At 40.8% G+C, this 26,207-nt stretch overlaps 2 protein-coding genes across 2 annotated transcripts; one reads left to right on the forward strand and one right to left on the reverse strand.

Moving 5' to 3' along the window:
- Window positions 1-12,973: 12,973 nt before the first annotated feature.
- Window positions 12,974-13,962, reverse strand: MELLADRAFT_89266 (uncharacterized protein; the record flags this gene model as incomplete). The annotated part of the gene is made up of 2 exons (XM_007404563.1): window positions 12,974-13,026; window positions 13,089-13,962. 2 exons carry the CDS (start codon window positions 13,960-13,962, stop codon window positions 12,974-12,976), a joined length of 927 nt encoding a protein of 308 aa, XP_007404625.1.
- Window positions 13,963-19,959: 5,997 nt separating this feature from the next.
- On the forward strand, window positions 19,960-22,367 carry MELLADRAFT_115124 (uncharacterized protein; the record flags this gene model as incomplete). The annotated part of the gene is made up of 9 exons (XM_007404372.1): window positions 19,960-20,059; window positions 20,141-20,183; window positions 20,286-20,348; window positions 20,502-20,605; window positions 20,673-21,472; window positions 21,564-21,574; window positions 21,651-21,716; window positions 21,778-21,872; window positions 21,937-22,367. The coding sequence occupies 5 exons, from the start codon at window positions 20,793-20,795 to the stop codon at window positions 21,988-21,990; spliced, it is 906 nt and encodes a 301-aa protein (XP_007404434.1).
- Between the last annotated feature and the right edge of the window lie 3,840 nt (window positions 22,368-26,207).

Genomic DNA, 26,207 nt, shown 5'->3' on the forward strand with positions numbered 1-26,207 from the left:
GGAGAACCAGCTTGAGGGTGTTCGATCGATTAGTTGTTCGATAGTTTGAAGGTGGCAAAAGATGAGTAGTTTGAAGCTGAGATGAGGCTGAAAAATGGAGTGGTTTCTAAGATCAATCAAAGAGAAAGAGAAAACCGTATCGGTTGTCAGCACTGAGAAGTAGCGATCGAGAGAAGAAAGTGAAGTAGTATCAGCATATGTGGCAATCTAAAGGGTTAAGTTAAGTTGAGTTGAAGTACAATAAAGTAAGTAATAATCTATGTAAATGAATCGATCGATTTCTTGGTTACCTGATTGAGCTATCAAGAGATCTTCATTCGAAAAAGAGGGTGACAGCTTAAAACAGATAGGTAGCTACTCAATCACAGTGATGTAGTGAAAGAATGCTTAAAATGAAATTGATTGATTAATTTTAAAAGTGGTGGAGATTGAGTGAAAGGGGTTTTAAGTATTTTGGTTCAACTTGTAGCTCACTTTCAAGTTCAAGTGAAGGAATAAAGAATTCAAATCTTCAACCGAAACGGTGACCTGATCAATCAACTTACAAATTCAAGAATCAAAACCCACCAATCAACCAATCCAACCTGATTTTTTCGCTTGTATATGTACTTTTCAATGGAAACAATTCCGGATCCGTACACTCTGTTCCAGAGTATATCTTAAATCTCAATTCGTCTACAATAAAATTCAATTCTTGAAATCTGTTTTGTTGAGTCCGAATAAATCGGAATCGCGGAATTGAATGAGAATGTGAAAGATATAAAAGGATGGTAGACTTATAGGATCCGATCAAAGATTCAGCCGCGGCCAGATGGTCGAAAGTTGAATCAAAACCCAAAAACAGAAGAATGTGTATCAGATCAAGTTTTACGGATGATAATTGATATCGGTCGCAGCAATCAACCCGAAAAGTAACAAAGGAGTCATCTGTGTTTTCATGAGATCTCAGGAACCAAAAAAAAAATCCAAGCTCAACTCACCTGAGGCTATGATAATGCTATGCTGTATATGTATACTCCTTCTTTCTTTCCTTCGCTTACAGATCGGACACAGAAGAATATGTAGAACAAGCAAGTTCGCTTCTCCGAAATCCAGAAACAGAGAGCAAGCTGTGAAGTTACGAATGTGTGAAGTCAATCGGTCGATGGACGGACAATGTTGATGATCGAAAGTAAAGAAGTTGAACAATGACTCGTTGTGTTTGGTAAAGGAAAAAAAAATAGACTTAAAAGTGCGGGGCGAAGAAAAAGATGCGGAGTAGAAATTGGGTTGTCGCTTTTGAACCTTTTTGAACCCACTTCCCATGCCCTCCCCACAAAAAAAAACAGACTAAGTTTTAAGAGAACTCCACGGGGTAATCAAGTGAACAACAAATATAAATGTAGTTCAACTCATGTTATCACCTCATCAGACCTCATGACCACCAACTGTGCTCACGAGTTGCCAACCGAGAAGATGTAAAAGTAAGGCGGTGAAGTGAAACTTCCGAGCGATACTATACCTCTTGGCTGCTACAACACCTTGTCAACTCACACACCTCATCAACATTGCTATACTTTTTGAAAAACCAATCTTGGCATACATAAGTCGATCACGGGACTTCTGTTTCGATCCTTCTTCAACTCAACATCCTCCACCTTCAAAGGGGGTCAAATCACCCCCTAAACTATTTGAGTTCTCTATCACTCAATTTATGATTCCCTTTGGGCGGAACTCTCGTTTTGTGCCGGCTTTTGTCCCGGCCTCATGGGTCGTGTAACTGATGTGATGTGAGTCAAAGTTTGGTACATATGATCTTCTTTTAGCATTTAGAGATTTATATGAACATGCAGTTTCTTAAGTGATTTCTCATTCAATTTATGGGTCAAAGTCCACTACTCGCATCTAAGGATTCGAAGGAATCGGTGATATCGCCAGCCGTATCGCTGGGTAAACCGTAACGTTACCCCAGCTTCGAATGCAAATGGGAAATTGAGCTTCAAAGGGCTTCCTTCTCAATCGATCAAAAGATGCTTATAGTTACAGTTAGACGATGTCAGCTTTATGAGACTAATTTGTACATGACTCGTGATCCATGACGATTTGATGGAAAGTGGTGGCCGATGACTGGGGATCTCTGGGGATGGAGGCGAGAGCTTGCTGTTTACCTCCCTACTGGCCCATACCCCCCTTTTTTTCGATACATTCACATTATGACCCCTCTTTTTCAGAACAAAGAAATGCAGCCCTAGCGGCTAGCCAGCCATTCTAGAATGGGCAAAATCTGACCGATCTGCACCTCAAAAAAGCTGCACACTTGTTAACTTGTGCATATCAATCTGAAACGAAGAGAAAAGAAAAGGGAAACTAAAAATCATTGTTCAACACACTTCTGTGATCCATGAGAATCAGGTGACTCCTTGAAGCTCCTCGACTTGGCCCAAAAATTGCACACATGAGCTAGCATGAGCTTGTTGGAGTATATTCATATCTACATGCGTAATACTAACAACTCTAAGGTTATGTTTCTGTTTTAATTGCTTAATTACTTATGTCATGAATATATCCATTTTGTACTCACGTGATTTAACCTAACCAAAGATTGTATCAGTGTTCTCATATATCTTGTTTCCTGTTTCGAAAGCTTTTCTTATTCATTCAAGCTTTCTTCTTTTACAAACTATAAACAATACCTCATCCCTAACATCTTTCAGCGTGCTTTCAAGATATCCTAGACTGAGTTTATTTGTTTCTGTTTGTTTCTGATCAGGTATGATAGAACACAATCTTGTTTTCATTCTTTGCTTTCATTTATTACTATTATTATGAAAGCAATTCATTCAAGCTTTCTTCTTTTACAAACTATAAACAATACCTCATCCCTAACATCTTTCAGCGTGCTTTCAAGATATCCTAGACTGAGTTTATTTGTTTCTGTTTGTTTCTGATCAGGATTCTCTGAATCCTTTTAGGTTATGAGCCCAGCGCTTAAAGCTACGATCTAGATCCGACCGAAGGTAGATTAGAGTTCTGAACACGGTCTGGTAGCACAGAATCCGTCAATTCAAACTCAAAATACCCACCCACCTCGAAATCCCCTTTTCGACCTTCAATAAGATTCGAACTATATCAATTCTTTCAAATTCTTGAACCTTCGCTGAAATTCGAACAACAATCTTATTGACTGTACAACTCAATTACTCCGCAATCCCAAGAATCCAATCTGGAACCTTCGGATTCAACTGAGTCTAGCGTCTCGCAACCTACGTCAAACCCACCCTCGGGTACCGAAACCAAACTCACTCAGTCGATCATGACTACAGTTGCGAGCGCCACCCATACATCTCACTCTTCTCATCTACTTGGATGTATTCCCAAACTGGGAGACACAAACAAAGTCGACTGGACGATAGGCATCAAAACCTACCTACGCAGTCGCAAACTCTGGAAATATGTCGAACGTGACATTAAGCTTTCTGGATCTGACCTCAAAGATCCGGACAAAGTTGAAACCCTTGAAGCTGAGCGTGCCGGTGTGCTTGAAGTCATACGTGCAACGGTATTGCCCACTCGATTGCCTCTCATCTGTGGAATCGAGGATCCTAAACGAGCGTATGAAGTACTGCTTGAACAGGTCTCTCAAGATGATGGCCTTGAGATTGCTACTCTCATTGCCAAGGTTGCGAACACCCGGTACACTGGAAACGAATCTGTCTCGTCCTTCCTCGACGGAATCAATGATCTTCACACTAGACTTGCTGAAGCTACCTCGAGTGACAATGATCTGAAGATCAGTGACAAACTATTAGCTGTCTTCCTTCTCCTAAGTTTTCCGGGTGATCAATTTGGAACCATTCGCGACCAGCTATTCGGTGATATGAAGAACTTATCGACTTCAAAAGTTATGTCGCGTCTTCGAACAAAATCGGCCTTATCAACGGTTGATGAAGTTACAATTGCGATGAATGCTATGGCCAAACCTTTCCATGCTCCCAACAAGCCTAACTCGGCCCAACCGAATCCTTACCGAACCAATAAGTCGCCCAATGCTCCATGCATACTCAGAGAGCATTGGCAATTCAATCACACGAACGGATCGTGTTCCAAACAAATTCAGCGCCGAATGGGCAATGCAGGTAATCAAATCATTCGCCCGAGGAACAATGCTGCTACCAATGGCAATGTATCGGATGCGGAAAAAATCAAGCGATACAATCAACTTACTGCTGCGGGTGTTTTCGGCTATAACACTACCGTCCCCGATTCTGCTCCCAATCCTCCTGCTGTTTCGACGCCCACCGCTGACGACAATGGTCCGACATGCCAGTTTGCCACGTCCTACAACGTAGTGGCAATCGACGCCGATCCTAACGAAGCCTCCGTCAATCTATCTCAGACTTACCCTCAAGCTTCGGAGGTGCACCGACCTACATTAGCTGATACCGCATGTAATCGTCACATGTTTGGCGATGCAATGTTGTTGGACGATCTTCATGAGGTTGCACCTGTTTGGATCAATGTCGCCAACGCCAATCAATCGTCTCGAATAATGGCCAACCGCATGGGAATAGCCCGACTCAGCGCTATCGACAACAAGGGCCTATCCGTGGTCGTTGATATCCCTAACGTTCTATACTCCCCTGACCTCCCTGCCAACTTAATCTCCATCACCTCATTATACGAGGCTGGATACAAAATCGTCGATCCTTACTACGGTACAAACGTATCAGACGTGAATCTATACCTGTCTAAAGACGATCACATCATTCCTGCGTTTAAGGATGATGGACCTGGCGGTTTCTGGCGGTTTTACCATCACTCCGAGCCACGTGCGTACTCCACAGTATCTTCCCCATCTCCTGATCCTAACCTCTGGCACCTACGATTCGGCCATCTCAATCACAGGAGCACCCGGGATATCATGGAAGATGTCGTTCGATTTAATCCAAATATACCATCGAACTGTGAGGCCTGCACCTTGGGGAAACAGGCGCGCAGCAGCCATTCTGGCAAGCTACCACGCTCTCAAGTGCCTATGTATCGCATACACTGTGACTTGGCTGGCCCATTCCCTGCTCAGAGCACTGGTGGATATTTGTACACTATGGTATTAATTGATGATGCTACCAGAAAGAACTGGATCATGCTACTGAAATGCAAATCACATGCCCTTAATGTGTTCAAACAATTTCATAAAATGATTTTGAATCAAACACCTTATCCGATTGCGGTTTTTAAGTCTGACCGTGGAGGCGAGTTTACGAGCACTGAGTTCTCAAACTACCTAGCCGAACATGGTATTGTACGTGAGATGGGTCCTCCTGAATCACCACAACAGAATTCTGTTGTTGAGAGGTTCAACCGAACGGCATCTGAGAGACTTAGAACTCAACTGTTGCATGGCAACTTACCTGTGCGGTTGTGGGGTGAAGTTATGCTTGCGACATCATTTATCCTCAATCTATGTCCGTCAAAATCAATCGACTTCAAGTGTCCTGAGGAAGCTTGGCAGAAGCTTGCGTTACAAATCAAGGTGCCCCAACTGCCATTCTCCCGTCTTCGTCCAGTGGGCTGCTTAGCATACACTATCCCACCTGGTCACCGTGATAAACTTGCACCTAGATCCATCAAGGCGATAATGATCGGATATGAAAAGAATTCTAATGCTTATTGACTATGGAATCCCAAAGAACAACGTATAATGATTTCTAATGACGTCACTTTTGATGAAATGAAATTTCCTCTATCTGAAAAATCCAACAATGACACCGAGGAACTCGCTATTTTGAACGATGAATCATGGGATGAGATCTGGGATTGTAATGCCCGAACTGCCTCTGAGACATCACCAACTACCACATTTGTCCAGCCAACACGACCAAGACGAAATGTACAACCTATCGATCGTCTTGGTGATTTCATAGGATATCATACTGTTGCTGATTTAAATCAACCTATCTATGTCTCTATTGATGATGGACCCGAGAACGATGAACCCAACTACTCCCAGGCTATGAAAAGTCCCAACCGTGAAGCATGGCTTGATGCAATGTCGCGTGAATACACTTCACTACAAGCTCATAATGTCGGAACTCTTATAGAGAAACCTGAAGGCGCTAATGTATTGCCTGGCATGTGGAGACTGAAACGCAAACGTGACGAATTCCAACGTATCACAACTTACAAAGCGCGTTGGGTAGCTGGAGGTAACCATCAAATAAAAGGTGTTGACTTTGACTCAACGTGGGCTTCTGTTGGTATGACTGACACACTTCGAACACTCTACTCTATGGCGGCTACCGAGGATCTTGAGATGGAACAGTTTGACATTGAAACTGCTTTCCTCAATGGATCAATGAAGCACAAAGTCTACATGAGACAAGTAACGGGGTTTCGTGATCTCACCAAACCGGGACACATAGTGTTATTGAATGCCTCACTTTATGGTACTTGTCAAGCTCATAGGGAATTTAATGATGATTTCAACAAGAAAATGAAGATAATGGGTTTCAAAGTGTGTCCAGTAGATAACTCTCTATACTCTCTAAGAAGTGGTAAATCATTTATTCACATACCAATGCATGTCGATGACGGTATGGTATTCTCAAATGACAAGAAAATGTTAGCATCATTCCGTGAAACTCTCAAAACTCATTACAAATTTCAATGGAATGAAAATCCAACTCTACATCTTGGAGTCCATATCACGAGGAATCGATCCAAAAGAACCATTACTATTGATCAACAACATTACTGCGACAACATTCTCGAGCGCTTTGGTCTTTCAAACTGCAATGGCGTAAAAACCCCGCTACCAACCAACATTCACTTGTCAACACCAATTCAAGACGAGTCTGAAGAAATCGAAGACTACCGAGCTGCAGTTGGGATGCTTAATTTCTTGTCCGTACAAACCCGTCCTGACATAGGCTTCGCTGTTGGATACCTAGCAAGATTCAATTCACGACACAACAAAACTCACTGGTCAGCGGTAAAGCATTTAACGAGGTACATCAAAGCAACTTCTCACTACGGCATAATGTTTGGGAATGGAGAAACTAAGAAAATAATCGAGGGATTTGCTGATGCGGATTATGCGGGAGATTTAGACACCAGGAGATCGACAACTGGCTTTGTGTTTTATGTGTATGGTTCAGTGGTATCATGGAAGAGTAGAAGACAACAATCAGTGACATTATCAACTACTGAGGCTGAGTATATGGCGATAGGAGATTGCGCAAAACATGGTCTTTGGTTGTGTTGGTTACTAGAATACTTAATTGAAGGGGCCAATTTATCCGTTCCTGTTTTACTGCCTCTATCAAATGACAATCAAGGAGCAGTGTTCTTATGCAATGAAGCATCCGTCAATAACAGATCAAAGCACATAGATATTCGGCATCACTTCATCCGAGAATTAATTCGTGAAGGAAAAATAACTGTATCTCATGTTTCAACCAAAGAAATGCCTGCTGACATCTTAACTAAATCTGTGGGGTCTCAAATACTATCATCATGTAATGAAAAATTAGGACTCAACACCAAGAAATCGTCGTGAGCAGGGGGGGCTGTTGGAGTATATTCATATCTACATGCGTAATACTAACAACTCTAAGGTTATGTTTCTGTTTTAATTGCTTAATTACTTATGTCATGAATATATCCATTTTGTACTCACGTGATTTAACCTAACCAAAGATTGTATCAGTGTTCTCATATATCTTGTTTCCTGTTTCGAAAGCTTTTCTTATTCATTCAAGCTTTCTTCTTTTACAAACTATAAACAATACCTCATCCCTAACATCTTTCAGCGTGCTTTCAAGATATCCTAGACTGAGTTTATTTGTTTCTGTTTGTTTCTGATCAGGTATGATAGAACACAATCTTGTTTTCATTCTTTGCTTTCATTTATTACTATTATTATGAAAGCAATTCATTCAAGCTTTCTTCTTTTACAAACTATAAACAATACCTCATCCCTAACATCTTTCAGCGTGCTTTCAAGATATCCTAGACTGAGTTTATTTGTTTCTGTTTGTTTCTGATCAGGATTCTCTGAATCCTTTTAGAGCTGCCCAATCCGCGTCTCCCCGAAATTGAATAAGGCAGGAGACTGCAGGAGATGGATTAGATTTTGTTAGTAGAATTGACATTCATCCATGTTCATCCAAGCGATTAAAATTTACTTTGATCATGATCATTCGAGTTGGAATTAGAAATCACCTGGCCAATGGACAGTAGAAACTTGAGTACATACATAGTAGCACTCATATCGACGTCCTTTCTCGTCGACCCCGGGTCCCTTTGGTAGCATTCATGATACTCACCACAGATTTCTTTGGAGTTAAGAACCCCGGTTGCAAATTCATCACTCATAGCCATAATTTGATCTTTGATAAATTCAAATTCAATTGACCACACAGACTTTGATTGATTGATTGTTTTCCCTTTGTGATTCTCTGTTGGGATTGCAGATTTGGAAAATTTGCCTGGGAATTTTCCCATTGAGGATTCAAAAGTGGTCAATATGAAGATGAAGGAAATTAAATCATTCGGATGAGTCCTTGATTGAAATTTTCACATGATGATCAAAATACAAATCGCTTTCAGGCACCGGAGGGCCGATGTTGAGTTGTGTGACAGTTGACCTCAAGCTGATGTCTTTGGACCGATGCAAAAAGCATGGCCTATACAAAACCTCGGCAGAAGATGGATTCTGTGCACACCAGGGGGTAAACCTCCTCGGCCTCGGATGATTCTGGAAACCTGTCCAGGAATTTTGTTGCGAGAATCAAGACATAGCGATCAGAAGCGATCCCGGTAACGAAAATCGAGGATAACTGTGAGAAAATCAGTCACTTTCTCTGGGTTTTGTGGGTTCAAACAGACCAAAAATCATAGTCAAAGATGGTATGAAGGTTGGTCAAGCATTGGATGAACCTTGAGCCAAGTGCAAGCATACTCATTAGCCGCAAGCCTTGGAGCTCAACATTTGTTTCTCACTTTGCTATTCACCTCCAAACCTTTAGGTACAATTTTATCCTTGGCCTCCAACTATCAGTTCCTTACTCTTGTGCTTCTGTTTTCTTTCCTTTATGTGGTGTTGTGGTGTTTTAGGTTAGTTCAAAAAGGTCTGCATATCTTAGAAATGGAGAAGAGTGCTCACAATTTAGCACCAATTTATCAGGTACATGCAGTGTTCTCATTCATTTACAATATAGACCTGGAAATTAAAATGGATTGAAAAGAAAAGATAGCATAGAAAGAAACAGTTACATGATGAATAGATCTCTTCTTGTTTCTGTCCAAGTACCCCATAATAGCGGGGTTCAAGTTAAAATTTCTGTTCAGAAATTTTACGACTTACAAGACAGTTTCATGAGATCCAAATTGCCTAAAAAACCACGAGCAGGCTTAAAAAGTGTTTAAATATAAGCCTTTGTGTTGTATAAGAAAAAAAAATATGTGCTCTGAGACAAAGGTACGAACCTTGAAATTGATTAAAGAAGGATCAAGACAAGTGATCCTTTGAAAAAAAAATGGAAAATGATTCAAGACATATGATCCTTGTGAAAGAAACACGATGGAAACAAAAGAAACGGTGATCTTTGAGATCTTTGACCGTTCTGTCAAAAGACAACTCAAGAAAGAATTAAGCAAGCCTGGACAACAGTCCGTTGGCGTCAGTTCTTTCAAGATACTTTGATTCAATCCACCTACCTCCACGATGCCACGATGGTCCGAACACGCTCAAATCATCCGAGATCTCACGTTAGCCTGTGTCTGGAAACATCTTGATTCCATGCAGGACTTTGCGATGTACGACGACAACGAAGAGCCAGACTATCCCACTGATGGCCAGCTTTTGTATCCCGACGATCCTGCGGAAGCCGAGCTCTATGATGTCATTTTCAGTGAAGAAAACGAACTGGCTGAAATTCTTGCTTGGGTTAGCGAAACACGCTATCTGGTTCCACGATACAAAGCCGCTCATGCCTCGCCGTTCAACTTACCCGACATGCTCCGTGAATGTTGCAAGGACTTTCGACAAGCGATGCGTACAACCCCTGAAGGATTCGAAGCCCTGAGAGATCTTATTCAGGACCATCCAAGCTTTATCTCAGTCAGCAATAATCCACAGCCTCCGGTCCAACACCAGCTTGCCATTACTCTGGAGCGTCTTGGTAGTAACGGAAATGGTGCAAGTGTAGGCCGGTTCTCACGGAATTATAAAGTGAGCCGTGGTCAAGTTGTCAAGTGCACGCGGCGAGTCATCGATGCCATTCTTGAACGAGGTGGTCATTATCTTGGTTGGCCTCCAGCGGATCGTCGGAAGGCTATCTCGAGTGTCTTGCAACAAGACGGGTTTCCTGGATGCGTTGGTTTTGTGGACGGAACTACCATCCCTTTGTATCAACGGCCCGGATTAGATGGAGAAGTTTTCTTTGATCGAAAACATTCTTACTCAATCAACGCACAAGTAGTATGTGATTGTGATTGACATATCACTTACCTTTATGCCGGCTGGCCTGGATCTTGTTGTGGTAGCACAGTCTATGCTAAGACCAATATGGCTAGAAATCCAGACAAATACTTCTCGCCTGGTCAGTAGCTGTGTTTATTTGTATCTTTGATTGATCTATCAAGACTGATGTATCTTCTTTTCAGGTGAGTACATTGTCGCTGATTCAGCATACATACCATCAGACACAGTTGTCCCTTCTTACAAAGGACCAGCTGCCGAAGTTGTTCAAAACCGAGAATTCAACTGGTGTGTTGCCAAGGCGCGTGTCCGTAACGAGCACTGTATAGGGATCTTGAAAGGACGCTGGGCCTCTCTACAAGGACTACGGCTTGTATTGCACGAAAAGAATCATATGGATCATATTCTGAAGTGGATCAAATGCTGTGCTGTTCTTCATAATATGCTTGCTAATCTCGGGAATGCATGGGACGACCTTACAGAACCAATCTTAGAAGACAACATCCGGATGCCAGGTAATGAAAGGGATGTTCGAGGTGCGCAAGCTATGGAAAGTGGAAGGTTAAAACGAGAACAAGTCAGAGATCACGCAGTAGCTTTCAACTGGGAAACTGGTGTTCTCCCAATTGTAGATCCTTGCCTACCTGATTAAAATCCTTGTTAGATGTTCTCTTTGTTTGAATTGTCGCGGTTTTTTTCATCAAACTGTCATCTCACTTATCAGACATTTCCTCTCATGTTTTGTACTCAACTAAATAGCGTACACAGTGACATTGATTGCAATTCAGACAGTCATTTTACAGAATGAAAAGACAACATTTTTTTATACTTAAACGATTTAGGACGACTACATTTTTTTGATTTGATAGTTCAACAATTTAAAAGAGATTTTTTTTTGATTTGATGATTTTTAATGATAAGATCGAAACGAAATGAAAACAATCAGATATCAATAACTTGAATTTATTGAGAGCTTGAAGTTCGAACTTGAAGTTCGAACTTCAAGTAGATAACCTGAAATAACCTGAAGTAGATAACCTGAAGTAGATAACCTGAATTTATTGAGAGCTTGAAGTTCGAAGTTGAAGTTCGAACTTGAAGTAGATAACTTGAAGTAAATAACTTGAAGTAAATAACTTGAAGTAAATAACTTGAAGTAAATAACTTGAAATAGATAACTTGAAGTAAATAACTTGAAGTAAATAACTTGAAGTAAATAACTTGAAGTAAATAACTTGAAATAGATAACTTGAAGTAAATAACTTGAAGTAAATAACTTGAAGTAAATAACTTGAAGTAAATAACTTGAAGTAAATAACTTGAAGTAAATAACTTGAAGTAAATAACTTGAAGTAAATAACTTGAAGTAAATAACTTGAAGTAAATAACTTGAAGTAAATAACTTGAAGTAAATAACTTGAAATAGATAACTTGAAATAGATAACTTGAAATAGATAACTTGAAGTAAATAACTTGAAATAGATAAGTCGCTTGTCAATCTCTTCTATAACGATAAGGGTTTTTGATGAGAAACTTGAAGTTGATAAGTTGATTTTTGATAAGGTGATGGTTTTTGTTGATGACAAATTCGAGATATATGAGTTACTGTTCTATTGATAAGATGAAGTTTGATATAAACTTAGAATGGATGAACTTGATAACTTATCGATAACTCAAAATAGATATCTTTTTTCGATAATAAATTTGAATTACACAAGTTGATTTTCTCTCAATGACTCGATGTTTTGTAAATGAGATTGAATGTGATGAATAAGTTGATTGAATTGAGATGAAAAGACAAGTCGGTTGAGATGAAAAGACCAGTTGCTTGAGATATTGCTTGAGATGAAAATACAAGTCGCTGTGGTTTGTTATTGATTGACTTGAGATGAAAAGAATTGAAATAGATGAACCAAAACTGAACCAAAAACTGAAATTGATTAATTGAAATGAAGATATGAGTCGGAAGGAAGTTACAAGTTTTCACTTGGAGGTTGATTGCCTACAAAAGTTTAATTAGCTAGTCAGTTAGGCTATCCATCTTGCTCAAGATGTAGCAGAATGAAAACTTACACAGGTGCTAATGGAGGAAAGACTGCATCGAGGTATTGTGTGACCTCCTCGGGAGTTTTGCCACCAAGGGCAAGTTCTCGAGCAAAAGCAAATGCTGAACGTGCAGCTTCATTCTCAGCTTGTTTTTTTGCATCCAAACGGTTTGTCTTGAATGTCACTTTCTCCCATTCCAATCAACGGTTAGCCTCCTTGCTTTTCAACACCTCCACAGCCTGGCGTCGCTTGTTGTTGGTTTTGAGCTCCGTAGTTCTCGCCTGGCTACCAGTCATCAAGGCCAGAGCAATGGGATTCTTCATTTCCTTACTACGGACCGTTGAAGGATCAATAGGTGGTAGGGGATCCATCGTGCGAGATGAGAGAGTTGCTCTTCCTTTTCCATTGGCCTTCTTCTTGGGAGGGGGAGCGATTTCCGAGCTGTCGCTATTGAGAGCTAACTCGCTAGGTGTGAGACCATTCGACTTGTTTGCTCTTCTTTTTGCCGGGGCCTTCTTCTTGGGAGGGGGAGCGATTTCCGAGCTGTCGCTATCAAGAGCTAACTCGCTAGGTGTGAGACCATTCGACTTGCGAGTTCTCTTTTGGGATGCTTGTTGGGAAGGTTGAGCTTTCTTCTTGGGAGGGGGAGCGATTTCCGAGTTGTCGCTATCGAGGAGTACATCACTAGGTATGAAATTAGCTTCTACATCTTCATTCAAAAGGCGGTCAACTTCCATCTTGTCAATGTCCATTGGTTCGTTCTCTTTATCATCACCATTTTTCTCTTGATGTTCTTCAATCTCATCACTATCTTCATTTTCTTCATCTTCGGCAGGGACTGAAAAGGCTTTATAGTTGGCAGGAGGTTCAATTGGAGGTGGAAGGGGGCGAAAATCATATTGCTCTTGTTCCTCTTGCTCTTTGAAGGATTTGATGACCCGTTGTAAAGCTGAATACGATTCTTGCTGAGTTGTTGGACGAGTGTAACCATCATCGTCGTGAGCATCGTGAGCATCGTGAGCCAATCCGTTATCAGAATCAGATTTGTTGGAAGATGAGTGGTCAGAAGGCAAGCCATCGCTGTCGTTGCCTGAAGGATGATGAGGACCAGGGTCAGAGTCAGATACATGAGTAATCTCAGTGGGATGTTGAGAAGGTTCAGAAGGTGATTTTAATTGAAGAATCCACGTGCCTGGTAAGTCTTGTTGGGAATTGTCAACTCCAGAGTCCAAGATTCCAAACGCCACAACATTCGGCTTGTCTTTGAAGATGGCGTCCATTTCCTCAAAACACGGACATTTGTCTTCTAAGATCTTGTTAATCGATGTGAGATCTCTTTGGACACCATTTTCATCCGTACCTGCACCAGTCCCATCTCTCCAATTCCTTGCCTTGATATAAGCACTCTTGTACCTACCTAACCAATCCCTCAAAGTTTTTCCAGTAAGCTGCATGACCGATTTGTTTGGACGTGATTGTGAGTGTGAAAAGACTTTGTTTCTTTTGTTGTAATCTTGGTTGATCTCTTGAGCTAGAGTGTTGAGAACAGTTGTTGGGCTCATCGGTAGGCCAGTTACCTTGGTCTGCTTGCCACTACCAAAGATGATGTCGCAGATCTTGGGTTGAGACAAGTATGAAACGATATGAACGTAGTCGGCTTTCTCAAATACAGGACTGTTGACTTGCTTTGATGTTGAGGTTGCAGCAGGTGTTACTTGAGTGGAAGTGGAAGTGGAAGTAGGATGTGATTTCGATTGTGATTTCAATTTGAATGTCGCAGCAGGAGTTTGTTGAGTCACTTCTTCAGGGATCTCGGATTCCTTTCTTTGTTCTCTAGCAGCCTTGAGCGATCGTCTGACTTCGGACTTGCTGGGCTTCCCTTTCTTCTTGGAACCACTTAAATACAGATCTTCGGCAATCTGAGCCTTGGTGCGACGAACTCGAGCAGGCTGAATGAAGAGCGGAAGAAAATGAAAGAGAACAATGAAAAGGATGAAAATAGATGAAGGATAAGGATAGACAACGTACCTTTTTGCTGTCAGGTGTTTCCTTGAACAGTAACTTGCCGGAATCAGAAGGTTTCTTGTCCATTGATTTGGATTGGTTCTTTAGTGGCATGATGGAAATGAAGCCGATGAACATGAATGAAAAGACAAGATTGAAAAGCCAAGATGGTTCAATCGATTGAAATCTTGAAATAAAACTATTGAATAGAAAAGAAATCGGATTGAGAATTGAAAAGCCGAGAGAATTTGATTGAGAGATGGATTGAATAGAAAAGAAATCGGATTGAGAATTGAAAAGCCGAGAGAATTTGATCGAGAGATGGATTGAATAGAATAGAAATCAGATTGAGAATTGAAAAGCCGAGAGGTTTGATAAAGTAAAACTATTGAATAGAATAGAAATCAGATTGAGAATTGAAAAGCCGAGAGGTTTGATAAAGTAAAACTATTGAATAGAAAAGAAATCAGATTGAGAATTGAAAAGCCGAGAGAATTTGATCGAGAGATGGATTGAATAGAATAGAAATCAGATTGAGAATTGAAAAGCCGAGAGAATTTGATCGAGAGATGGATTGAATAGAATAGAAATCAGATTGAGAATTGAAAAGCCGAGAGGTTTGATAAAGTAAAACTATTGAATAGAATAGAAATCAGATTGAGAATTCAAAAGCCGAGAGGTTTGATAAAGTAAAACTATTGAATAGAATAGAAATCAGATTGAGAATTCAAAAGCCGAGAGAATTTGATCGAGAGATGGATTGAATAGAAAAGGGATGGTTGATTTGAGTCTTGAAATGAAACTATTATAATGAACTAAATGATTCAAGCTAGAGACCATACCACACCAGATCAGACAAAAGGTTTCAATCGAGAGAAGATAATGATATGAGATGTGAGGATTTGATCGAGAGAGGATTTGAATAAAAAGGGATGGTTGATCTGTTGTTGTTGTTGTTGTTGATAAGAGTTTTGATGACTGAGATTGATTTTGATGCACCGAAATCGTACGGAGAAGATTAAGTTGAGTGAGTTGGCAAGAGGATATCGTTTTTGAAATGAAGATATGCTTTTGATTTTAAAAAGGCCTTTGTTGATCTGTTGTTGTTGATATGAAACGAACCCCAACGCTTGAGTCCTCCGATTGGTGATTTTCAGCTTCCATTCATTCGGCAGTAATTAGTCCTTTTGCAGTGAATCAGTGAGTTGACGAAAGAATGTGATATGAGTGATTGGATGAGTTGACTTCTTGTTCCACCGCAGGTACGATGAGGATGGACGAGTGGGCCTTGTTTGAGGTTGTTTGAAGTTGTTTGTCACTCAGAGTGTCCCACATCTGTGACATCTGAATGTGACACAGCGATAAGATGGGCTTCTTGACCCCGACTTGTCGGGCCAAAGTCACTTATCTCTGTTGTTATGGGTTCAACAAGAGAGATAAAGCACAAAGTAGACAGTTTCAAGAGAGAGAAAATGAACAACAACCGCTTGTTTTTTTTTGACAAGACGGTTGAAGAAGTTTAGAGAAAAAAAATGGACAATAAACGCTCAAAAAGGTGGTTGAACAAGGCTTCAACTGCCAATTTTTTTTGAGCATTTTGGTCTCACAAGATCAAAAGACGTTGAGCAAAAAAAAAGGAAGTTCTCTAAAATTATAGGCATTAACTTATAATTTTAGAGCTCGCAAGTAGCTCTAGAGCTACTCGCGAGCTCTAAAACATGAGTTATAATTTATGACTTTCGAGTGATGCCTAAAAGTCATTTTAGGTCCATTTTTTTTCAACTTGAACCCGCCTAATATCCATGCATGTAGGTATACTACATCTTTGAAAGTCGGCTGTTTGGTACTGCTCTGGTAGCTCATGAGGAGATTGACACCGAGTGAGAGGTTTGAAAATTGGATGAGCTAAATTCATGCTGGGATAGATCTACATATATCACCTCACCACCAACATATCTACCTTGGATTAGAAAATCCAACATATCCTGGGATCCCAACTGTTGGACAGCATCTATCCAAGGTTTTGATCTGAGGTAATTCTCAGTGCAGAAGGATAACTTGGATAAAAACCTTGGGCAAGCTCTGAGGATTTGCCTTTGATGATGCCATGATGGCAGTGTGTCCAATGAACATACACAACAGCAAGAGCTTAAAGAAGTTGAGCTCACAGGGAAGAAAAGACCATAATAACATCCAAGTGTTATTTCACCACACTCACATACACACATAGGAATGGTAGAGAGGAGAGCCCATTGATGAGGTCAAGACTTTTGAGTTCAGCTGCAATCTATTGATCTCATGAGGAACAAAGTTGAGATCTGGAAAGCCAAAGAGTTTGATGGCATTCCCCGGCTTGGAGGCGCATGAGCTTCTCAAGCTATAGTAAAGCACATAAATTCCTTTACCACACTGTTTGATCACAGAGTCCCCATACTTGAAGTTTAACATTGTTGTTTGTGTAATTCTTGTACCATTGGCTTGTCATACAATAGGTAATATGTTGATGGACCTGTGTTTTCTCTCCTCATCTTGTTCTACATCTTGGAAGAGCTTTGGCAACACCACATGCAATAAATGGCGCCCACCACCAGTATATGATCAAGTTATGTGTGGACATATCACATGACGGGCACACCTGAGCACTATTTGTGACCTTAAGGCTGCATGTAAGCACCACTGAGTGTGTTGAGTGTACCTTGGAGTCAAACTCATCGTAATAGAGACTCTCAAATGTGCCCGGTGTACAAACCCAGAATAAAGGATGGCCTCATATCAGAGAACATGGCTGATCTGAACTGCACACCATGAGATGTAGCCAGCTACTCAGCCCATGGAGATCTTGCTGGCACACCAGATATTCCATCTGACAAATTTTGGTTTTTGACAGAAAAACAGGTCAAAGCTAACTCACGACAAACTTAACATTGTCCCTTGCAGGATGTGATACCCAAATCCTGCATAGGGACTTATGCCAAGTGTGGGTGATAAATAAGAAGAGATTGCAAGAATCATGATAAACAGCTTTTTATGTAGAAAACAAATCTCTAGATATCAGTTTGACAAACATATACAAGTTGTGACTCTCACAGGCCACATTGGGATTGGTGGCAATGAGAAATGGTTATAAGGAGCACTAGAACAAAACATAAAATGATGGGATTTGCAAATGGGTCAATGTGGATTATTAGGATAATGACTCTGTAGTGCATACAACAAAATCTGACTTCAATCAATTTAAATGTCCATGAAAATTTGAGAATGGCTAAAGATATGCAGGATCTGAATCATGGTTTATGCCTGGAAGAAGCAGGGCTTCAATGGCCAAGAGGAAATCAGCAAAGCTTTCATGTAGCAAAAGTTTCCCTTTGGGTCTGTTTTTCCTCTACTATATCTCACAGCCTCTCAGGCCAGGAGGGCCACATTCAGCATAAGTCCCTACACAGGCTTTGGGTTTTACCGCCTGCAAAGGGCTTTGTTAAATCTGGACTCACCGCTCCTTTCCAATCCCAATGAAGTAACAAAATACTGGTACAATCATTTAGCGCATTGAAACTGGTTATATTTCCGTGGGCAGTTTTAAGGAATTGACTCTGGAACTTGTGCAACGTGTCTGCAGACTTTGTTCATCCTGCTGGGAACATCAAAGTAAAGACATACTTGAGCATTTTCATGATATCCTCCTTTGTGTCAATAGGAGTTTGATTTGGCCAAAACATCACGTCATCACAGGGAATCAGGAGTTTCAGATGTGCAGCAGTCAAATTCTCAGACACGGTTGCCAAAAGCTTTTGGGCAATTGTCCAAACCGTCTTCACCATCTGTCTTCAGATAATGAGAAGGTTTGTTTCGTCATTTGGCTGTTTTCAACCCCAGTTGCCGCGCTCTAATACTTGTGTCAATATTTGATTTCTTAACTTCGTGTTGCAAAAGTTAAAGACATCAGGATCACATCATAACTGAGAGCGCTCTACGCTTGTGTCGAATCTGGAATTTTCTACGGCGTGGATTGTACAGCCACTCTTCTGGAGAGGGTATGATCCTAGAGTAGAGGTGCACCTGGAATGTGCAAGTGCGGTAGGATGGTGATGATGCAAAGGAGGTGGTGTTTAGCAGTGCAAGAGCGGTCACTGCACACATAACAATTTGACGTCCAAGAACTGAGAGGCTGGACACAGTCAACACTAGCTTGAGGGAATACAATTAAGAGTTAAATAGTTTTTTCTGCCTTTGACATGTTTGCTGCTCCTGCCCCCCGTAGTTATTCTTCATCAGTGACACCTTGGCAGAGAGGTGATAAAGATATATAGGGTGCATCTCATCGCAAATGACTCAGCCCCGAGCAGTTGGAGCTGTGAAGAGTAGTATGGAGACTCGCCGTCATATATGTAGGCAAGACTTCGAGGTATATTCAAAGAGCACAGGTGACCAAGAGTATGTAACCGGCTTTGTTGGACACGGACAAAATACAATATTTTTTAAAATCATCCCAAACAAAAAAATGGGAAACTCAATCCTCGCCTCAAATTGAGGACATCATTCGAATTCACTAGATAATAGCATCATTGAATTGAATATGTGATAATTACTTTGATTTTCATTTTGATGGAAAAGAGAAATGGCCGGAGCTGTTTCAAAGAACAAACGCCGTGTTTAGAACAAATTAGAACATGCTGTGAAATGATAAATCCTATCCCCACGCAGTTATTTTTAGCATATGCCTTCCCAGTCGCGGTGATGTCGGATGTCGAGTAGAAAGCATTTATCACTTCGTGAAGGTAAAAATTTTCTTGCTCCACAGCGTTGTCTGTCAGCCTCTGCATGTACTATGTGATACATGACTCTGCACAAAGGATACATTATTCACACCACGTCAATGGCGCGACTTCAACGGACTGGGTGATTCATTGGTAATCCCTCAGCAACCAGGGTGTGTGATTTTATTGAGCTTGGTGTCTTCAGACTGCACGAAGAACTCACATTCGGTAGCGATATGAATGCGAACAGAAACATATCAAGTTGGTGAAGTCCTCTCCACGTCGAACTAACAGATAGACGTTGATGCACCGCTGGGATCGCAAATATATACTCTCACACGCGATTCATGTAATACCGGTGTACATCCGACGTTTGCTATTATGGCTTCTTTCCCAAAGATCCAGATCGAGTTGTTTCATCTGTGTCCGAGACTGAAATAGGCAATTTGGCCGACTTGAATGATTTTCTATGATGCTGAACAATCGGTATTGGGGATATGGTCTCATGTCTGTACATTTTAATTATCACGTCTGTTCTCTCGGGACTGCGATTCGGCATGCTAGCCACCTAGCAAGAGCTGATACATAATCTCACAAGCCGACTGGTCAGATACTGTCGTTCTCGAAAAGCTTGTTCAAGTTTTCCCGCCAAATTGCTCGAGTTTTGTGGGAAAACTCGGACAAGCTTTTCGAGAACGACAGTATATAAAGCAGCAACTTCATTCCACCCAACTAACCAAACAATCTTGGATAACCCTTCCCTTCTCTAAACTGCGACATCGTTTCTTTAACTGTACGTTTAACTCAAACAGCCTATTATCTTCACCATTCATCTTCTCCATATATGTATGAATGATCTCTTCTTATGTTCTAGACTCCATCAAGGTCGTATTGTCTTGGCCAAGAAAAATCTTCATGTGAGTTGAACTTTGGCCTCATTTTCACTTGTGCTATAGCATTTTGAAAAACTTTCTAGCTGAGATGTGCAATCTCTGGAATCGTGTTACGTTTGTCCGAAGATCTTGCAAACTATTTGATACCTTCGATACCTGAGGTATCGTCAACTTCGAAATGGACATCCAGTGAGTGCAGCTCTTGACATGCTGTCGCAGTTCGGGCCCACAATTGTATGTGGCAGATCTGCCCCAGTAGTGACGCAGAGATGTACCCCTCGAGTTCGAGGAGCCTACACCATCGCTCATAGCTGAGCCTCTACATTCTACTGTAATTTCCAGCCCGGTTTCGGATTCAAGCCGTGATGACGCTAGCTACGAACCCGAAACGACAAGATCTTCACCGGCTGTCGGCAGGTCTGAGTGCAGATTCAATTCGGAACGAGGTATGTCTTTTGATGAGCTGTCTTATGCATGCTCTACCCTCATATGGCTGGTCTTGCTGCATGACAGGCGGCGATGTGCGATCTTCTATGCCGTTGATGTCAACGATATTTTGAGAGGCATCGCTTCGAAAGAAAAAGACCGCTTTATCCGCTTTGTAGCGAGTGTAGGCTTACGCGCTGTTTCGGAATGTCCGTAGATTCAAATTCACCTCTTCAACAAGACGTCCAACACAATACGTCTACGAAATGCGGGGGGTCTGAACATACTGATCGCCACAGGAGCCCACGCCAACCACGAACATATCTTACCCACACCTGTCCGTCTTACAACAAACTCAGTCCACTAGGACCTGGAGATTCTTCTTCTTTGGCTCTATTACGAGAGTTTTTCTCGCGGCCTGACGACGAGGAAGGATGCACGGATTTTTCAAGGGAAAGATTCACCCGTCGTCCGCCAAACTCACCTGGTCATAGTGAGATGCCGGATCAGCACAAGAGTGGATTGAAAGATGGATCACCTTCAATGCAGAACCGTCCTCAGCTCTCTAGCTCTGCACCACCTAGTCGACCAGAAGTCCTCACACCTAAAATGCATCGCCCGCCATCATGCACTATGTCTGAGACTAACATGGACCGTAATACCCAGAACTTCTCTATCCGTAGACTCCATCCAAAAAGCGAATTACGTCCGCCAGCTATCCCACGATTCCGAAGCAAATCAAACTCCACATACGAGGGGCGAAGTCAAGAAGGTGAAGACGTCAGTGCGCCAGTTGCAAGCAGCTCTAGAGATGTTCCAATGATGAGACCCGTACCAAGGCCAAAGAATTTGATAAGAAAACACGGAGGTGAATCGGATACATTCAGGTGCACATTTCCCTGCAAACTGATTGGCCACTCTGATCATGAAATAAAGATGGTATTGCTTACGATGTTTTCTTCTCGATATGCAATGCAGATGTCCAAATTGTACGTATAAACTTGTGTTCATCATATCGAATAGGAGACGCTGTTAACACTGACTGCAAACATTCTGTCCGGACAGGTAACAGAAGATGTAAGAGTTCAATCAGCTACGAAAAACATGATGCTTCTTGCACACATCGTATGGGTGAGTGGTTCTCGCTTCCCTTACGGGCAACATGAACTGACTTTGCTATTGAAAATACAAGGTCCATTGAGACTGGAGTGTAGGTTTTGCGGAAGGCCCTATACCTATGTGGGCTATCTGTCCAAACATGAAGCAGACTGCCAAAAAATTGATCCTGTGAGCTTTTCCCCATCAAATCTCAAGGCCATTTAGCATCTCCTGACGCGTTGTCAATCTGTAGCGTGAGCGGGTACTGTGGGGGACGCGTGTCCTTCACGAGAGTGATAGCCTCTGACAGACGCGGTGCTCTTGTTTGATATCATAGACTTCTTGGCCTGTTGCGAGATGTGTAAGCTCTTGGGTTGTTGTATTTATAGCGGTCTTGCTTTTTTTTGTATGTTCCATCCTCTCCATTATCTCCATTGAACATGTTATCATTGTACATTGGCCTTACACCTCTGTCAATACCCGAAACCATTAGAGAAGGCTTCATTCTTTGAGTTAGGTTGTCTTTCCGGTCTCACACCCTCATACTACCTAGCAAACGAGCCTAAATAATTCTCTTCAATATCTAATTATCTAATAGGGGGTTTCAAGTCGCGGCTTTTACGTTTTTTTGCAGTAAAAAAAGTTGTCTGTTGTTGCAAAATATGTTGTAAATTCTAAAAGTTCAGAAAACCATTTAGGTGTCCCTAATTGCCTAAAGATACAACAATTTGAACAAGAAAGAAAGATTTTGAGGTGGTTTTAGAGCCTTGACAAATTGAAAAAGACGAGTCAAGATCTCTTGCTCTTCATGACCAAGATTGTCTCTTTGACTTCATCACTATAAAGAAGTCTTCTTTACCTCTTTACCTCGATTGTCTTGATTCAGTTTTAGTTATCTTACGTCCTTTTTCAAGTTTTCTCTCAAATTTATTCTTTAAATCTCAAGGATTGATCAAAGATGATCAATAAGATAATTGTAGACAAATTGAGTTTGATGGATTTGGTAAAGAAAGAAAAAAATGGCACATACTTCAAGGTCAGATTTGCTCCCAACTGCAGATCATCTGGTGCAGCACTGTCCGCATACTATAGTGAGTTGTGTCAAGACTGTGGTAACAATAAGTTTTGGCTCAAAATCTACGGCCGGCCACAAATCTAGATTTTTTGAGAAACTGAATACAATTCCAAAAGACTTCATTACACTCACATTCTGAAAATGATCTCTCAGCCCCATCGAGGACATTTTTTCATATTTTCACTGGCTTTTACAGACTCACAGTCTCACAGAGTCAAAGGCGTGGAGCTACTGATTTCGAGTTACCACTGTCTTGACACAAGCAACCATATAACGGATAAATTTGCTATTTTGGGCTCTTATATTTTACAACAAGTCTAAGTTGATTTGGACAACTTTATAGATACCAGAGAACACGTGGGCATGCCTGCCACGGTTGCACTGTTCTACAATTGAATGGTACACACTCAAATGTGCTGTAAGGTTGTAATTAGCTCAACATACACCTTGCTTGGTTTATTCATAACTGCCACAATCTCAAGGTGCTATAAAGGAATTATCTATCTACATACCATTTATAACCCTCATAATCAACACAAAAGGCTGATTTTGGTATGATAAGTGGTGAGTTGTGTGGATGGCTAAATGCTAGATTCTAAAGGGTGGGTGATAAGAAGATGATTGGATAAGGAATGATAGGCATCAAATTCACAGGATATTATCTTCTTTATATACAGCAATGAAAAATAGATATAACATGAGTGGAAAGTGCAACTTTTGAAGTTAGGTTTTTAAAGGTACAAAAAAACTGAAGCAGATTTCAGACACAACTCCTAAAGTCAAGCTTTCAGAACCTCAAAAACAATAGAAATCCCAAAAGAAGTGCAAGTGGTGTCACAAAGACAAATTTTGAACTCACACTTTTCAAAGTTAATTAAGAAGGATGAAAGGTAGCTGGTAAAACAAAACAAAGGCAAAGGCAACTTGTACACTATGTTGAAATCACATTTTGAATTCAGGCAAAGGAGACTGGACAACAGAAAAAATAGCATTTTTCCACAACTGCTTGTCAAGCTTTTACCACCACGTGTTGAGCTTCTACCACAAGCACTCCTAAAACAAGAGTATGAGGGATTTGAAACAGGAACAAAGACTGTTAGACATTCAAAAATAGGGAAAAAATGGACTAGTATTGAAAAGTAACCAAAGCAACCCAATAAGTGGTGGACCAGAGGAGAACAGCATCCAACAGTACTTATTCAAATTTCAAGTACTCATCTGAGAGACAGATCTCAAAGAATGCTCATCCAAGATGGAAATGAACATTCTGCAGCAATGTACAAAAAAGTTTGAGCAAATCAGCCTGATCACCTGAGCACTTCCAAAATTGTCAATTGAAGGAATCTGAAAGAGAAGCAATCTTGTTTGGAGAATTCAGGAAAGTGTACAATGCTCACATGTATGCAAGCATCAATTTTTGCTCTCTAATTACTTTTTCTTGTTCTTTATCTATGCATCTTAATCACTAATGCTACCCAGAGTAGTGACAATCTTACAACCTGCATTCCACAAAGAATCATCTGGACCACCATAAGTTTGATATCAGAACTATAGATGTTAGTTGGCATCTAGACACAAAAAAAACAACATGAAAGCTTTTGTCAGTCAGTGTTTCTTGATAGCATCTATGATTCCAAACGTCATCTGTGCCCAATGAGATATCTGGAGGACCAGGAGAATTTGACATGTGGAGAAAGGGGAGGAAAAAGGAGCAAAATGAAATCTTTCATATTCTTTGTCTTTATCCAATGTATGCATCAAAGGATGGTACATATCCTCAACATAATGATGCCCCCAAAACAGCCTTGTGAGATATTACTTTTTCTAAAATGAATGGCACCCCTGGCCCGAGAAAAAAATATTTTTCAGCGCCGCAGTCCCCGCAGCCGGTGCAGTGATGCATACAGAATCCAGATCAGCTGGCTGACGCGGCCTGCTGAGCACTGTAATTGGCAATCACTCACCAAACTCCCTCTACGATTGGCTTTCAACACCCACTTCCTCGACATTTTTCCTGACGCCTCAAACCAATTGCTTCATCGATCACACGTAAGTCGTCCTATCAGCTTTCTAGCACACCTATTCCACGTTGACTTATAACCTTTTTTCTTTTTCTTTTTCTTTTTCTTTTTCTTTTTCTTTGACTTTGATTTTGATTTTCTCTTCTTTTTTTGACCATGTAGATCAAAGACTACCCCAACTCCTTGTTCAAACCGACACCGTCATAAGCAAAGATGATACTCACTTTTGAGATGATTTCAAGTGATTGAGGGTGGTTATGAGTGATTTGGGGTGGTCTCGTACTTGGCCTATCTCTGGTACCAGACCACCATTTCCTTTTTTTTTACAAAAAATGTGTCCTTATGATAAGTTTTGCTCTAGGATATCATAACTCATGGTTCCTGTTAATGACTTTTCAAGTTGTAGTAATTGATGCTTATGCTAGTATTTGTTCTCAGTTCTTATTTGTGGTTGTGATGACTCACACTTTTTGTTTTTGTTTTGATCAATGCAAGTTCACTGTGTTCCAAAAGTATGAGCCTACAAACTGAGAAAGTCCCATTAATCTCACTTATGATCCAACATAAATGACGCCAAACAACTTATAGTTACTCAAGCAGAACATGATCCAGCTTATTGTCTTTTTCATTCTTTGTCGCATCGACAAAAAACTTTCAATTATATTGATAATCTCAATGTTTTTCAATCAAATCTCACTAAAATAGAGGATCCAGTATCTAGTTCGTTCATCCTAAAATCTTAACTGAAATGTTAAAAGTTGTTCAAATAAATATGAACAATTTAATTTGATGTTTTGTAGATAAGTTTGGTTTTGAATGGCAAATCAAACAAAAGTTTCCTTCTTTGCATTGATTTCTGAGTCAGACAGCACAAAAATCAAGAGACGTTCAAAAGTATTAAAGAGATTCAATAAAAAAGATACATCGGGTAAAGAAACAATTGTGATATCAATCCGATCAACAGAATGATCGTGTTCGTTAACTAGATAATAAAAAATTCAATTAAATCAATGAGATCTCAATCAAATGCCCATCCCTTCTCCGTGACCTGTAGCAAAACTAGACATATGACGGTCTCTGTTTGAATCGGGGTAGTCTTTGATCTACATGGTCAAAAAAAGAAGAGAAAATCAAAATCAAAGTCAAAGTCAAAGAAAAAGAAAAAGAAAAAGAGAAAAGGTTATAAGTCAACGTGGAATAGGTGTGCTAGAAAGCTGATAGGACGACTTACGTGTGATCGATGAAGCAATTGGTTTGAGGCGTCAGGAAAAATGTCGAGGAAGTGGGTGTTGAAAGCCAATCGTAGAGGGAGTTCGGTGAGTGATTGCCAATTACAGTGCTCAGCAGGCCGCGTCAGCCAGCTGATCTGGATTCTGTATGCATCACTGCACCGGCTGCGGGGACTGCGGCGCTGAAAAATATTTTTTT

The sequence above is a fragment of the Melampsora larici-populina genome (genome assembly GCF_000204055.1).
Source record: "Melampsora larici-populina 98AG31 unplaced genomic scaffold MELLAscaffold_2, whole genome shotgun sequence".
In the NCBI taxonomy this organism is placed as follows: Eukaryota; Fungi; Basidiomycota; class Pucciniomycetes; order Pucciniales; family Melampsoraceae; genus Melampsora; species Melampsora laricis-populina.